This window comes from Cyprinodon tularosa, unplaced genomic scaffold, assembly GCF_016077235.1.
Source record: "Cyprinodon tularosa strain WSP-4 unplaced genomic scaffold, ASM1607723v1 ctg58, whole genome shotgun sequence".
Taxonomy (NCBI): Eukaryota; Metazoa; Chordata; class Actinopteri; order Cyprinodontiformes; family Cyprinodontidae; genus Cyprinodon; species Cyprinodon tularosa.
In genome coordinates, this window is record NW_024039318.1 from 808185 (window position 1) to 824861 (window position 16677).

At 41.1% G+C, this 16677-nt stretch overlaps 1 protein-coding gene across 4 annotated transcripts in view; it reads right to left on the reverse strand.

Annotated features, from left to right (window-relative positions):
• Positions 1 to 16376, reverse strand: part of cux1b (cut-like homeobox 1b) — an 82705-nt gene extending 66329 nt beyond the window's left edge. For all 4 annotated transcript variants that reach the window (XM_038306342.1, XM_038306341.1, XM_038306339.1 and 1 more), the window contains exon 1: positions 16225 to 16376. In XM_038306342.1, the coding sequence (XP_038162270.1) occupies positions 16225 to 16287 (63 nt within the window). In that variant the 5' untranslated portion in view covers positions 16288 to 16376. The remainder of the gene's footprint in view (positions 1 to 16224) is intronic.
• Positions 16377 to 16677: the final 301 nt, after the last annotated feature.

Below are 16677 nucleotides of genomic sequence, written 5' to 3' on the forward strand. Positions count from 1 at the left end.
GAATAAAGTAAAAGATTAAATAGCCTTTTTTTTAAGTAGCATTCTTAAGATATGTTTCTGTTGAATACGAATCTCAGATTCCCGACATGTGTCCCCCCCAATAGTAAACATATTCCTACGCCCTTGATATATATATATATATATATATATATATATATATATATATATATATATATATATATATATATATATATATATATAATTTATTTATTTATTCAGTCCATGGATTATTGAGGTTAACTCCACCTGAATTTAAAATAGGCTGAAAACAAACTTTACTTGGAGCTTAATTTAGAAAAATCTGTACATAAAATGCTAGAGAAAAGCTCAGTAATGTCTTAACTGTTTAGTTTAAAGCAGGATGGGATATGTGTGAGGGACAGACATTAAGCGGGCTGCGTGATTGCTGCAACAGCCCAGCTTGGCTTGGCCGGGCTGGCCCACAGCAGCAGTCCCTGTCCTGGTTCATTTGGTCGTCTGGTCAGCTGTAAAGACGATTGGAACAGATTGCCAACACTCCCTCGAGAGACTTCGACACCGACTTGGCCAAGAAGCCTCTCGCACGCTGCTCCACACGCTAACACTCTCACATGAGTGCACAGACAGGCCCGCTGCAGTAACTTTGTGAGCCCAGTTTCTCCATGTCCCTTTGAACTGTGCTTCAGAAGAGGAAGTCGCCAAACATGTTCGCCAAGCAAAATCTGGCATGTGGAGCGTTGTTTGCAGCTAGGCAGGGAGGCTGGGCCGTTTGGAAGCCACCATCTCTCCATCTACCACTGTGAGAGAAATACTCATCACTGATAACAGCCATGGGTAAACAAACCCCATTACCAGCAGCTATCAGAAACTTAGGTGTATGTCTGTGTGCTCAGCCTTCCTAATGACATTCCTTCCACTCATCTGCAGGCAGAGAGAGGCCTTCTATCCGACTAATTCTGTCCAATTACTCTAATGAGCCACAGGTGATGATACAGTGCAACTGATTAATTAAATGGGAGGCCCCAATCAGGCATGTCTGATTACGCCAATCATATCGACTCCAGACTAAATGAGATAACAGAAGACAGACGCACCTTAATTGGTATCAAAACTTGGTGAAATTCCTTAAGCCCGCACTCACGAGCGTTGACGAGACGATAAGCCGGTGGAATGACAACAAAGTTATTGTTATGTACACAGTATGAAGTCATTCTGCAGCTGTGGTCTGAAGCTTAATGGCGATCAGGAGTTTTAGCTTGATCGACCCCAAGCTTCTGTTCACCAAGTGATACAGGGGATGGTGCCAAAACTATGGTTCCAGAAAATGGCGAAGAACTGCTTGGATTTTACACAATATTAAACAGACTTCTCAGTAATCCAGGCCCTGTGGTTGGCTTAAATGTAAAATGGAATGACATTTAATATATTCTATTTATTGCAACGACACATACACAAGGAATTTCTGATTTCTTACAGGTGTAAACTCCACTCTTTAGGTAGATGTTCTTGTCAGCAAGGTGTTTAGAATGAAGTGAAAAGAATTCTAGGTGGTTTAGGGAACCCATTCAAAAAAAAAAAAGTTATGAAAAATGTTGATATATTCATGTTTCAAGCAGCCTGAGGGAGAGGAAAACTTTTAGCAAGTAACAGGACATCTAACCAGGGTACCAGCCAGCAGCTGCAGGGGAACATCCTTACTTTAAAAATGTCTCCAGCGTTTTAGATATCATAGGAGTTACAGGGTAGTTTCAGATTATTTATAGGCTCAGCAAAGTAATACTTCCCTAATCTCAGACAAAATGCTACATTAGTAGGTATTAATATACCATTACACAAGCCTCCATTGTTAAGACTGATGCTTTTTTGTTCCTGTTCCTGAGTGACCAGCAGATCAGTTATTTGAAAATGATCCTCAGTGTACATCAAACTAGCCTGTTAGCTCTCCACTGCTCATGTTTACAGTTTCAACAAGCTCACAATAAAAAGGTACCTCTCTATAGCAGCGAAGGGACTAATTACCGATAACATTTTCACAAAGGCTCTGAATAAAAACTACAAATGAACTATTTATAGTGACAAGCTAAATCATCTAAAACACAGAGAGTTAAGTTCAACTGTTTATTTGTTTTAAAATAGTAAAAAATCTATTCAAAGTGCAAAACTGTGAAAATTAGTCATTAACCCTTATGACAGAAATGAACAATATAAAAAAGAATAAAGTATTTGCAATCAAATCTCACTAACACCAGGTAAAAGATAAAAATAATTTTTAAAAAAGCCAACCAAACAGATCTATAGATCCATAGCAGCATGCAGGCACATTCCACAGGTTTTACATCTAGAAACCAATTTCTCACTTTAACTGGCACAATAAAAACATACATGCACTTTAGGAGTGGTTACTATAGAAGCCCCACCACAGAGGAGGCTAATATATGAAAATAAAGATGTCAAGTTTTTATTGCAAAGTGAAGAGCCATTAACAGTCTTTGTACTTGGCATCATGACACAGATGTTTAAGAAATGAAGTTTTCTTTTTTTTCTTTTTTCCTGCTAGAGCAGTCACTAATCTTTCCTTTCATCTCCAACATGTCTGAGGCTGTTATGTGGTTATGATAGTAAACAGTAGAGGAGTCTGGAAAGACGTCTTATCTATAGATCTACGAAGCCTACCTTTCAACCCCACCCCCCCCTCCATCTATCATCCGGCACAGCGTTTTCTGCCTCCGTGGCGGCTGACTGGTCTGTATGCCAGCCAAAGCCTACTGTGTGCGGGAGGAGCAGTGGGGTGGCGGCTCAGTCAGGAGCGACAGCCGCACTTGCTACAACGATATGGTACATGATCACAGATCACAGGTACGCCCCCTCACAGCAACAGCATAGATAAGAGACTGCCATCCTGCCTACCTTTGACATAGCAGGTTAGAGAACTTCAAATATGCCAGCAGATGCCGTTTTCAAAAACCACACCGGGTTTTGAGACGCAATTCATATCCTCCTTAATCTCCTTTTTTTTTGCTTTTCCTGTGCCCCCTTTGGAGCAAAAGCCACAAAGTTTTCAAGCTAACACAACAGTTTCAATGTAACAACTGAGGTATGAGCAACTTCAGCCCGAGTGTTTGTATGCAGAGCGGTTGGGGATAGGCGGGGGTCAGCCTAACAAGACGCTTGTGCTCCCTGAGCGTTTTGCTCCTTTTTTTGAACACAGATCCATATCTACCAACAGCGCAAGAGCTGTCAAGCCTCACCTCAGTGATGCTGACGCAAGCTCAGATCAAAAACAGCCTTTTTACACTGCTGCTTCGTTTGTATCGATCCATGTTTCTCTGCTGAGAGACCGGTTGTTGTTTTATCTCCCCGACATCCAAAGCCTTAACTCTCCTAAAGCTCACTGAAAGCTAGTCATTATTTTGCCTGACCTATTGTCTGACAAGGGGGATTCAAGGGCCCGCACTGAGCCTAAATACAAATATAATGAGACTAAGATGGTTTCTGGCGTAAAGGAAGTGCAGCTCACTTGGTCTCATTTTGCAGAGTTCGAATTTCGCTGGAGGCCTGTGTCACAAAGGGTGAGTGGAGTGGAGAGCGCAATGGGAGGAGAGGGGTATGGCGATATGCTAGGGTGTAATGCATTGGCGAAAGGGCAAGATTTTTCATCCCAACGTTTACAGGGTGGAACGGCTGGGATATTGAGATCTGAGATAGGATCAGAGGGTAGTGAGCTGTTTCAGCTACGATAAAGGCCAGGCATTACAAACGCAGGCCTGATAGAGAGCGAGAGAGAACCAGAGAGACACAGGAAGAGAGCCAGAGAGAGAGAATCACACCTCTCATCCCTGAATTAATGCCTCCATTCTGCCAGGAAGCCATTCTGTGCCAGTGGGGGGGATGAGCGACCAGATACAGAGTAAGAAAATGGAAACGCCATCACGGAGAGGAGGGAGGGGGATTAATAAAGTTCAGAGGAGGGAGACAAGGGCTCTTTGAGTACTACAATATATAGATCAGCCTGAGAACCCAGATGTTTAACAGCAACATAGTTAATTGTTTGGTTTCTAATACTTTATATAATCTAAAAGGCAAATAGTGGAAGCTAGAGATGCAAAACCAAAAAACAAATCCTGAGCTCTCAATTCCAGTTACTTCAATACATGTAATAGTCATGTAGTCAAATCTATTTCAAAAATCTATTTAATTTTAGGACCGATGTATTTAATGAACAGAGAAAGATTTCAAACTCCTACATTATATTATTTAACCCGCTAATCAACACTTTGATCCAAAAATAGGAGCACTGACAGATTCTGAAATCTCATATTTTAACTGTTTAGTTAATCTACTCACAGCTTAACTGTGCTATATAGACTTTAGCAGAACTATAGAACAGGTATTTTGATCTTCTTTACTTCATATATTAATGTTGAATCTTGTCCGGCTAGCTGTGTATGTAGCTTTCCTGCAGTCAGCCTTTGCTACTCCCCTTCAATCGAATTTCCTAATAACAAAAGCCCACCTTTAGTTGCCAAACAAAATTTCCAGACAAGTAAATGTCTTTCTTGAAAGTGGAGTAAGTTATTTTTGCCTTTTTTCTGCCACCTGACCAGCAGTATACACCAACATGTTGAAGAGGGCTACAGCTGCATCAACTAATGCTCCAAAATGCCATAAATATACAATTTGATCACACTAGCACTTTCCTGACATCTCATAAGACTGACCAAACTAGAGATGAAGCTAAACATGTCCTTTTAGGTTCGACAACAAGTTAAGGCTGAATTCCTGTCTGAAACACAATTTACATTTCTAACATTTTCCAAGGTTTCAGAAGAAAAATGATTCAAAATGAACTTCACTTTCTTTCATATTCGTTTTGAACGAAAGATTGACCAATACATCAAGAGATAAACCAATACATGCCTGCACTAGATTGGCAAAGGACATGCATTGCTGCCATCTCCATTTGCCATCCATTGTCAAGAGTTTCGTTTGATCTGTTGAGAAATGTCTGTTGTTAAAAGATTACCTCCATTTGTAAATGAACCTAACGCTGATCAGATTTTTATTAAATCATCAATACATGCATTAGAATAGATATTTTTGGTTGGTGTAAGCAGTTTATAGCAGATACCTACAGGAGATTACCTGACTGGACAATAGCAGAGTCATGGTGCAATACAGCAGTCAGACTACAGACATCTACACCTTCCTCCACTCATCTGTAATCTATTTTTGACCCAAGAAGCCTCTGACCCTTGACAACAGAGCCGTGTTCAGTGTTGTTGTGTTCTCAGTTCGTTAGCCTACTTCGTTAGATTTAATTCACTTAGACTTCCATATAAAGACAACCTGCAGCTTCATGCTGCTGGCATAGATAGGGTGTGCTGTAAAAGGGTGTCCGTCACTCATGAGGCTCTGATACATCAGATCCCTGCTCCGTATGAGGTCTTTTTTCCACTTTTAAATTTAGCCTGGTCTATCTGTTGTATCCAGCAATTTTCTAGACGCCCGATGACACATCAGCACGAGCTGTGCTGTGGCCTATAAAAGCAGCATGTTGATTTCTTTGCATAAATTAAAAGGCAATCATCAAAAACGCCCCATTAGGTTAGGCACCTCTCTATGTCTGGCCTCTTTAATCTGTCTGGGCTATGCTGTCACTTCTTCCAAGCAAGGCCTCATCTTCTAACCGAGTTTGACACCCGCGGTCTATACGATCAACGTCAACGGAACGTGTCCGCAGGCTTTGTCTTACTCAACTGTTATGAGAAAGACTTTTCTGCAATGCCTGCATGACTTCTGAGAGGAAAACAGTGAGAAGGAGAGAATGAGCATAGCTAATCCTCGCCATAATGACAGAATAATTAGCCTGCGTTAGGCTAAGTAATGAGTTGTAATTATATCATTTATCCTGTGTTGAGAAAATGTGATATAAAAGCTGCACAATGAAGGAGGAAGAATTGAGCTCAGTGGGAAGTAGGAAGAAGCATGTGTAAGAGCTCAGGCTCTTTCTATTGATTGATCCAAACATCAAACGAACCACTAGAGTAATGGGGGGAGTGAAGGACAGCTAAAAGCTATTTGGAGCCTTCACTGCATAAAAGACTTGACCTGTTCCACGCAGCCTACATATCAAAACCATCAAACAGCAATCAATAGACCAAAGCGGTCAACTCAACAAACAGTCACCCTACTAAAACATCAAACCCCCAGCCCGAGCGTCGGATGATAGGCTACACTCGGCTTATCCATTACCATCAGATAAAGAGGAGATAAAACACAGAGCCTAATCCTTTCATGTGTCGTGACAGCCACAGCAGCCTCCGAGGCATTCCTTCAGTCTGCCTCTCAAATAGTTTTATGGCGGAAGGCAGCCATTCAGCCAGCCAGCCAGTTAGCCAACCAGTCAAGGCTGTTCTGCTCTGTTTGTCTTATTTCACAGTTTACACGCTGTTTTATAGGTAGTTATTATGGTCGCCATGGCGATACCATACGTGTTTTTTTTGTGTGCTTTCTGTCTGAGGGCAAAGAGTAATAAATGAAAAAAAAATAATAAAAAGACCACTTACACGTGAAAACAAAGCCTCGCAAAACACACTCCTGCTGTGGAAAGGTCTTGTGTACCTCCCTTCCTCCCCCCCACTCTTTATCAGTCTCGCCAAATGCCTATCTCCCCACTTTCTGCTTCATGTGAAACATGGACAGGCCCACAGATTTGTCCTCTCTCATTCCACATCTGGAGCTGATCAGAGGGCCTCCTGGAAGTTGAGGCCTCTGGGCCTATTAATAACCGTACCGCTGAACTCAGGGTCAGACAGCAGTCAGTGGATGAGTCTATGTCTACTAAACACACAGCCCCTTCCCCCTTTTCTTTGGAGAGGGCAACTCTCACTTTTGGGAATGGGATGGAGGGCTACATAGCTTAGCCATAAATAAATAAAAAATTCCATTCAAAGACATAAATAACAGATAACGGGTCTTCAACAACTCAAGATAGAAGTTCACAAATTCAACCAGAGAAAGGTTTACATTTAAAGGCCTCGAGTAACATCTTTTTTAAAAGCTTAAAAACCTGAGAAAAAAGCCACCAGGTGTTTCAAATCCAGTCCTCAAGGGCCAGCATCCTGCAGCTTTTTGATGTGTCCCAAATCCAACACACCTGAACAGAGCTAAAGTTCCTCCTGGTGCATTTCACAGTTAGAGTCCTGCTTATGACCCCATTATGTGATGCAGGTGTGCTGGCGGCTTGTAAGCCATTACAAACTGAGGTTTTGCAAGGGAACTTAGAGTTGGGATCTGTTCAGAAACCTAAAAAAATATATATTGAACATTTTTGATTACACAATAACCAATGGAATGCAATCCCTAATATCATTCTGCAATAAATAGCAACATTAAATCACAAAAAAACAAAACATTGACCATCATATTATTGCAGGTCGATGCATACAAATTAGACATTGGCTAGCGGACATCCGACAGTTTTTTTTTTTACAAAAAAGTCCAAATCTTTATTCAATTTTTATTTGTTGTTAGATTATTTAAAGCTGTTGAAACTTACTTCAAAGCCAGCGTGTAAGTGAATCTAATGGTCAGTAGACCAAACATTTATTTGATAAATATGGTCTGTACTGCAGCAAAATAGGTTTGCTGTAATATTACTTATAAAATGTTACACTTTTCCAACACTACACTAGTTTTGCACATCCGATGTATTCTTAAATTTAACAGCCGTTTATGACACCCTGTATATGAGCCATCAGGAAAAACTGTTGGCATGTCCTTTTTTTTTAAGCAGCAGCCAATTTCTCAGTGGGATATTTTAATCACTTCCTGAATTAAGTGTAAATGGTTATGTGGGTGTTTAAGGAGGGACGGATAAGCCCAGAAATGGGTATTCACCCCAAAACCCTTTTTTTTTACCTATGTTAATTGCTCACACAAGTTCAAGTTCAAGGAGGCTATAGCCACTAAAATGCCAGACAGATGGTAAAGTCATCATCTGTTCATGCTAAAGGTTAGGCCTGTCAGACAGCCCAGGTCATGCTGGGGCCGTTAGGGTCACGCCACCTCTGAACCGTGGCTCCAGTCTGACAGCTGTGCAGCCCAAAGGTTAGGGGGAGGTTATAGTGGTGTCTAATGGTGCTCAATGAATTTAACGGCTATTGGGGATCATTTGCAGTGAATTTCCCACGTCTCAGAGGACAAAGTCAGGGATCAATTTTAGCTTGGCTACCAGGTTATTGCTAAGACTAGCATGCCTAGTATGAAATAAACCAGACTCCTTTAAGTAAAGATACACCTAAGTAATTTGTGGTTGTTTCTCCTTCAACAGTTGCTAACATTTTTCCTTCACTTCAGCAAACTTTTCCCAACTGACTATATAACTATCAAGCAAAAATCAGCCAAGACCAAACCCAACCCAGAGGACAATCTGTAAAGCATAACCCACCTCCCTGCCCCATCTGACACAAATATGCACCTGTGAATACAGTGCAGTTGAATCATCATAATCGGTGGTAGTTTTCTGCTGAACCTAGCCAGCAGTGTGTGTTATTTTTAGAGGGCTGACACAGAAGCGAGCCACCCATTTACTATGTGAGGTCCAGAGGAACCATTGCATCTCTGGTGTACAATACTGAAATGAGGACATCGAGCTTCTTATAGCAAAAGACAGAAGAGCAGGATGACAAAACCCCACCAACAACTAAAAGAAAATAAATAAAACTTAAACATGACCTGGTAGGAAGCTTGTTTTGGTATTCATTGTTAAACCAGTCACCTTATAACTACAAATCTATAATTACTAGTACAAGAACAAACCAATCAATTTAAGACAAGTTGAAAGGCTGATTTCTATCTGATGGATCTGACGGATTGGGCCTCAGGGCCTGGCTATGGATCCGCCAACTTAAGCCATGGCCTAGGTTGAAAATTACAGAGTGAGCTATTAGCAGATAGCAAGGGATATCATAATTCAATCCCTTCACCATCAAAGTGCACCAATATCATAATTCAATACTAGGAACCATTAGGCTGCTGCACACCAATATCATAATTCAATCCTGAGGCCATCAGCGCTTGCCAATATCATAATTCAATACTTGGACCATTAAGACAAGCCAATAGGCCTATTAGAATTCAATACCTATGGTCAATGATCTAAGAGTACACTGATACCGGAGTCATGGTTTGACATGGATAAGCTCTCCCAAATAAGGCTACTCAGACCCTTTTTAGGCTGGACGCCTTGATAACAGAGATAAACAATACTAAAATTAGGCAGGACAGGAGGTTCTCCAAGGGCTTGGCTTTACAAGGTACGGAAGGCCATAGGGGATTTGTTAGAGAAACAAATTAGACTCTGCTTTCAAAAAATGAAGACTTTGAGGATCGAAATTAAATATGCTCCATAAACCCTCCCAAAATTGTCCTATTTAATCAAAAATTTACTGCAGGTGTGTATCGTCAGGTATGCCATCAAAGTCAGACTATTTCTTGTCCCGGGCAAACAGCCTCTGCTTGAATTTCCTCAGAGACGTCTTGTCCAACACTTCAGATGCTGACAATTATAATCAGCATCAGTGAGCCGAGTGAGAAGAAAACTAAGCCTAAAGAAACAATCCGTTTGTTCATGTGAATTTTGAATTTAATTTCATGAAGTGCTGAGTAAATCCTTAAAATAATGCAATGCTCCCAATATAAATAACTCCACTAATAATACTTTAATGAACCAGTAAAGCAAATATCAAATCACAGAGGACAAAACCGGTAAATTAAATTTCTTTTGGTTAAATAAATTAGAAGAAAAATAACTTAATAGTGCATTTTTGTAAAACTTAAGAAAAGAAACAAAAAAAAACATGAAATAAGTCAGGGAAACATTCTTTGATCCATGAGCAAGAATAATATAGTAATTCCTTTTTACTCACGGATTCAACAATATAGCCTGTGTAAAGAAAACATGAAGCACTATTTTTCTTTCAAGTAATTTTCCTTTTTTAATATTTGAATCTCATGAGAAAGAAGTCAACACATTTAAGCAGGTCTGGCCTGTAAAAACAACCCAATTCAACACTGATAGAGGGCAAACCCCCAGTCAGTTTATCTATGCAAAGAAATTAAACTTCCAGTCAATATGACTGGATATTGTCAAGAAATGTTAGACAATTTCCCACCAACTTGATCTTTTTCTTTTACCAATTGTTTAAGCAAAGTACACAAAATATTGTGTATTGATATCTGATTTTAGAGAATATAACCTTAAAACAAATACTGGCAATATGCTGCTGACCTGGAAGCACAAGGATTCAGTGTCTGATAGAGGAGCTTAATTATTTACATAGCATAACATAGCATCCATCTAGTCATTTTAGCTACGCCGGATTCAAATTCGGTGAAAAATCTCTCAAGAGGCAACTCTTGCTTTTCAATTATTTATTAAAATAAAAATCAACTGATGAATCGACTTGCAAAATTATTCTTAAGTAAAAGCCTACAAGGTATACTGGCAGACAGTTCATATGTACACAACACTGAAAATCTAAAACCTGCATTAAGGAGGATAGGCACCTGAAAGGCAAATAAAAAAACTATAACCATCCAAATAAAACTTGCAGGTCCAAACCTCCTCCCTCATTACACTTCACTGTTCTGTCTGATCTTACTTCACACTTTCACTCAAAGAAAGTGAAAGAAGAAAGTGTTGGTCAAACTTTATAGGTTTAACAGCAAAGGATGAGAGGAGATTTTAACTCCAAAGCGGACCTTATTTCGACTCTACAGGAATACAGAGCAGCACTATAATGGATGTTTCTGTCATGAGACACGATGAAACTCTATGATGCTTTAGGTGAGAGGGAGACTCCAAGTGGGTCTGTAAATAATCCCTGTCACTTGGAAATAGGCCTCAGGAAACTGCCCTCTCTGCTCTTGTTGCTAGTGGGTGGAGGGGGAGGTTTATCAGTGGGAGTTCAACATCCAAACTTACTGAGCTAAATATGTAAAAGATTGATAACTAGCAGTATTGTGTGTGTGTTTGAGCCACATTTTTAAGAAAAAAAAAATAACAACTAGAGGGCTGATTTGTGGCCATCTTCCCCCCACGCTTGGTACTACTTATGATCCCAGCAACTCAGATACAAAACAGACAGAAGTCTATAAAGAGTTATAACAGATGTTGACTTTACTGAAAAAAAAAAAAAAAATAACACGGGCCGTCCAACCACTAAAACATTTACTGTTGGGAATTCTATAAGAGTTTGTATATCTCAAACACTTAGAGAAAATGACATCTAGAGAGCAAGGGAGAAAGAAACAGACAGTGGCTTGTTAATGTGCTTAGAAGTAATGGTTAACCCACAACAGGCTTTTTCCATCGCAACAACAATATTATAGTCAGGGAAAATGGGAATTGACGAGTCAGACAAGCAGAGATCATTATTGACCAGAAGACGTGTTAGATGCGGCTTCTATAATTATCTTTTATCTGAGTTTTATAGCCATGGACAGCTCATTACAATTCAAACAGGGCACATTGCGCAGCCACTGTTTCTCTGAAGCCTATTCTAAATACTTTCAAATGTATAGAAACTAATTGTCATTCAAACTAAACACCTGTCTAAAAGCTTTTGTAAAAAATATTCTTTCAACTGACTCCATCTGATTCCCACATTATCATATAGACTCACATTAAGCATGGTTTTAAATGAAGAAACGTCGGTGATAACCATTTAAGCTAAAGTTTGACAACAAACACAAATTCTCCCTAGAAAAACTTGCTGATATGGTTAAACGTTTTCCAGTTTTCTGACACCCGTCCTCCTCTGTCTGCTGCATGTCTGATGCCTTCACAGTAGAACCCCACAGACAGAGGACAAAGACCCTACCAGAGCAGATCCAAGGACAGACTGGAGACCTGACATGCACTTGTCTTTTTTTTTTTTTCTCTGACTCATGCTTAGTCGCTCAGCACCACACAGTGAAACTTCAGTCCCAATGCCAGGTTCTGTCACTGGGCAGAGCGGCAAGTTGGCTACAGTAGAACCATGACGTGATCCCCCCCCCTTTCCTCTGTGCTCCCCCGGCCTGTGCAGCAACAGAGGGGTAAAAATATCCCGCCAGTGGGTTCATACAACCAGCTCATAAATTAACACTACAACTCCTGCAGACAACAGTGAGCCAGTCGTTGAGAGATTTATACCACTCAGGTTGCCACTGACCACAGCACTGGGATCAGCTTACCAAACCCTTTTCCTAAATTTACCCATTAGGAGGTGGTGAATTAAGAACAGCGTCTGGATCAATTTCCCCTTTAAGTCGCTGTTTAGTTCCACGCTAAAGTAGGGAACTCTTGGGGTGTGTTTTCCTTCTTTTTTTTTCTAGGAAATATTACGAGGTGAGATGTGGGCTATTAGGCCTTAACTGGGATTAAGGGTCTGTTCTTAATTTACTCAACTTAACTGGAAAACAAAAGGTATGGGTTTTAGGGAAGGTTATTCACCCAGCCGCATCTTATTAAAGGCCTGTCTGTAATGAAGAGCCATTTCTCAAGCCAACATGCAATGTTACAGCAAACTGCTCGACTAGTTCCCAAAAAAAGAAGAAAAAGAAAAAAACAGGAGAAAAGAGTGATGATCCCCTCCTCTAAAGAAACTCAACTCTGTAATGGACGGAGAGGGATTACAGACGTTAAAACCTCCTCCATCTGTAATTCACTGTCACCCTGCCATCATCTCTGAATCACTGATCCACTCTGCAAGTGTGCAAGACCTTGCTAAAAGCATCACAGTTGCACCCATTTGTGTTTGTAGTGGTGGTGGTGGTGGGGGGGAGGAGAAAAAAAAAGAAAAATCATGCAGAGACAACTTAACAGCTTACTGTGCTGTTTCAAAGCACTCTCTGTCCTCTAACAACCACCTAGCTTGTTTCCCCACACAGGGAATGGGACATACTGATCAAATAAGATTTTAATGAACATCAGCATTTGGAGCGAGGAACAGACGCTATGACTGCTTAAAGCTACCGACATCTCGGCTGGGGTTGGAGTTTCATCTTCAAAAAGAAAACAAGAAAGAAAACATTCCTGAAAGAAAGCAGGCTAGGAGTGCGTGGTTCACCATGTCCATTCGATGGCAGGGAGGAAGCAACTGGACGATGTGGTTGTGTGTAGGTTCTGATCATATCATGCCACATATTATCCTAAAAAAAACAGGGGAGGGGGAGAAGAAAAGGTTGTTCTCTGAAGGATTTCCTCTAGGAGCCTCTCAGTGGGAGGGAGAGTAAATAAGATGTCATCAATAATAGAAAGTGAATGTTCTGAGCAGTTCTGCACACTCGTGCACACACACAAAACACACCAGCTCTGGCTGATTCCTATCCTGCAGACAGGCCTGCCAACCGCCAGCCCTTTTTTGCACACGCTCAGATTCACCGTCCTGACTAATCGCTTGTGATAGGGGCCTTTGCCATAATTACCCAGGGCTTTATCGCAAACTTATGCGATGCATTTTTCATGTCCTAGCTGCTGGCAGTGCCTCCACTGTCCGTACTGGCTGTCAATCTATTTTAAAAAAAGGGGCATCTACGACCAGCTCTCTCAAATAAACAAACATGCATACAGCAGATCAGAAAGAGCAAAATAGGTGAAAGTAGGGTGAGGGGCCAGAGAGAGGAGGGAAAAAAAAAAGCTAGCAGGGAGAGGAAGTCAAGGATGTTTGGGAGGGGGTGGGTGATAGATGGCACAGTAGCATTGATCAGCCTTTTTCCAAGTATCTAACAAGTAAATTCCAACAGTGACCAAAAAGGATTGTTGGTTTTTTAAGGGATGCTGACACAAAACAGAATATATACGTTTACATATTGCTCTGAAGGTTCTGTGACAGAAGTAACACTTTAAAATCCAAAAGTAAAGGAAGGAAGATTGAAGAATGCCCTCTCATTCAAGAACATGCCACTTAGGCTACGTTCACACTGCAGGCTGAAGTGACCCAAATCCGATTTTTTTTGCCCATATGCAACCTGAATCTGGCCTTTTCATGGCTGTCTTAACAACACAGATCCGATTTTTTCCCTATCCGACCCAGGCCACTTGGCTATGTGGTCCTGAATCTGATGCGAATCTGATCTTTTCAAATGCGACCTGTGTCTGAACGGCCAGGTCGCATTCATCCAACCTGAACGTCATTAATACCCGACAAACGTCACTATTATGCGTCTTGCTGCGCAGAAGCGGCAAGAAAAACAACAACCATGGCAGATTATGATGCCAGGAGAGCAGTATTTATGTTTAACATATTGAAAAGATTGTGTTTTTGTGGTTGGAAAAGACCGCTAGATGCACACCGGGAATACCATCCATGTTTACTTCCGGGAAAAAAGAGCATGCCAGCCTGTGACGTCATTGCGTCCCCTACTGCGCCTGCGGGACACTTGGGTTGTATGACTGCAGTTCACACAGGAGATCACATACAGGTCGCATATATTTGGAAATATGAACGGGAATGCGAAAAAAAAAAATCGGATTTCACAAAAAAATCTGAATTGAGCATCAAGGCCTGCAGTGTGAACGTAGCCTTACAGATACATTTATAGACCGAAAAAACTGGAGTTTTTTAAGAAATGTAAAATAATATGTAATATTATTGTTATTTTACTTCTATTACTAAAGTAACTAGCCCTACTTTCTCAGATTATGTAAATCTTAAGTGTTCAAAAAACAAAAGCAAAGCCAATGCTTAATTTAACCCTTACTTATAAATGAATAAAAAGGCCTGAAAAGGAAATTCCTCTGCTTATATGGCAGCTGGATCTCCAAAGATTGAGACAAGCATGAAGGAAAAACGCATAAGAGGAGGAGTATGGAGTACTAGAATTTCTGAGGGGGGGCTTAAAGGAAGGGGCTGCCCTGGTAATCTTTCATGCAAGAACCGCCACTGTGTCTGATAGTGAAGAAAGACAAGAGAAAGCTGTCTCTGATTTTTTTTTTTTTTACATAATGCATGAACGAAGGGGCAATGAGTAGGAGGACCAAATAGGATCAAATAAATAGGAGAAGTGAAGCCTTGATGATGTGGCATAAGTGCAACACAAAGCCCGCTGGGTAGACTTGCTCACTGTCCTTTTGTCTACCCAGTCACTGGGGCATCATGACCCAAATAAAAGTTTAAAAACCTCAAGCTTTTGGTAGCTTACAAAATTATGTATGAACAATCGGGCCTACAGTCTACATAATGCAATCTTTATGTTAATGACGACGGCGAGCGGGCAACTAATATTCATGAATTATGATTTGAAATTCAGCAACGCGTGTTAAATGCCACGGGAGGAAAAAAAACACAACAGTGGCATTGTCTCGCGCGTCTTGTGATAGGTCAAACACGCTCTAATATATTCAGGCCCAACGTGTTGTTTTTAAATACATTTCCTGCGTGGAGCTTGGATACATTTAAGGAGTTTATCCGTATTCACAAGGTCACGATCCGACACATTTCTATCATTTGTGTTGTAAAACTGTCCCGTCCTGTCCACTTCCACGGACGTGGCAATGTCTGTTAAAAAAAAAAAAAAAAACTCACGGTGAAGTGTGAATGCCGACAGAAAGCGAAAAAAACACAAAAAAATAAGACCGAGCTCATCAAGCGTTTATCACCTGAACCACTTCCATATAAACTGTTCCAAAACCGTTAGCCGTTCAGGTTGCTAAATGTGTCCTAAACTTACTAAAATGCCAAAGTAAAAGAGCATAAAAAGCCTCAAAGAGCCTCTGTGTGTGCCTTCAACGGTCGGTGTCACCACAGCGCCACCGTATAATGAGTCGCACTTATTTTTTTTCCCCCCAAAATGATCCAGCCTTACAGCGGCTAAAGCGTCGCGGCTAACTACGGCTACTACTCGCTCCGGTAAAAGTTGAACAACACGCAATAAAGATCGTCAGCCTAAAAGCTTCTTCTTTCCCCCCGGCAGCCAGAGCCCCGCCGAGTAGCCTTTTTATTTCGGCGCATCCCCCCGCGGCGTCGCCCCGGCTTGCCCGGTTGCAGTGTCCGATCGATGTTGAATTGAACAAAGAGGATCAATTTCTGATCAGCGAGAGAGCCACTTTCATCAATGTGAGGACGAGGTCCTGGATTCCCTTCCGAAACAACCTACGAGGCTGCCGCCGAAATAAAATCACTAAATGCAGCCCCGGGAAAGCGGCCAAGAGCCCGAAGAAGGCAGAGGCTAGACGGTGAAAAGGGAGGTTGAACTGACCTGTAGTTGTTGTAAGTCAAAGCGCTTCCAATATTGAAACATCGATCCTGCATTGGCCGCCATCTTGAGACATATTGAGACAGGAATGAGATGCTGATAGAGAGCGCGGGGGTTGGAGTTCAGTGGAGAGGACCGGGCGGCCGGAAGACCCGGACTGGCATCTATCTGCCACTCATTTGGAGACGGCCGCTGCGTGGAACGGAGTTAGCTCACGCGAGTGTCTCCTTAATAACGCCATTATAATTGCTTAAATAGCATTTTATCAACATTGAGAAATTACAGGTAAACAACTAAACTGGCAATACAGTGGAACCTGTTCAACAGAAATAAAACAGCGGAAGTCTTGTTTTTAAGATATTTAATTTGCTAATAAAAATTGCTCTCCAAAGGGCTTCAAAAAAGTATTCTGGTTTTTTTTTGTCACATTACTATCAAAAGCTTTAATTTCTTTAA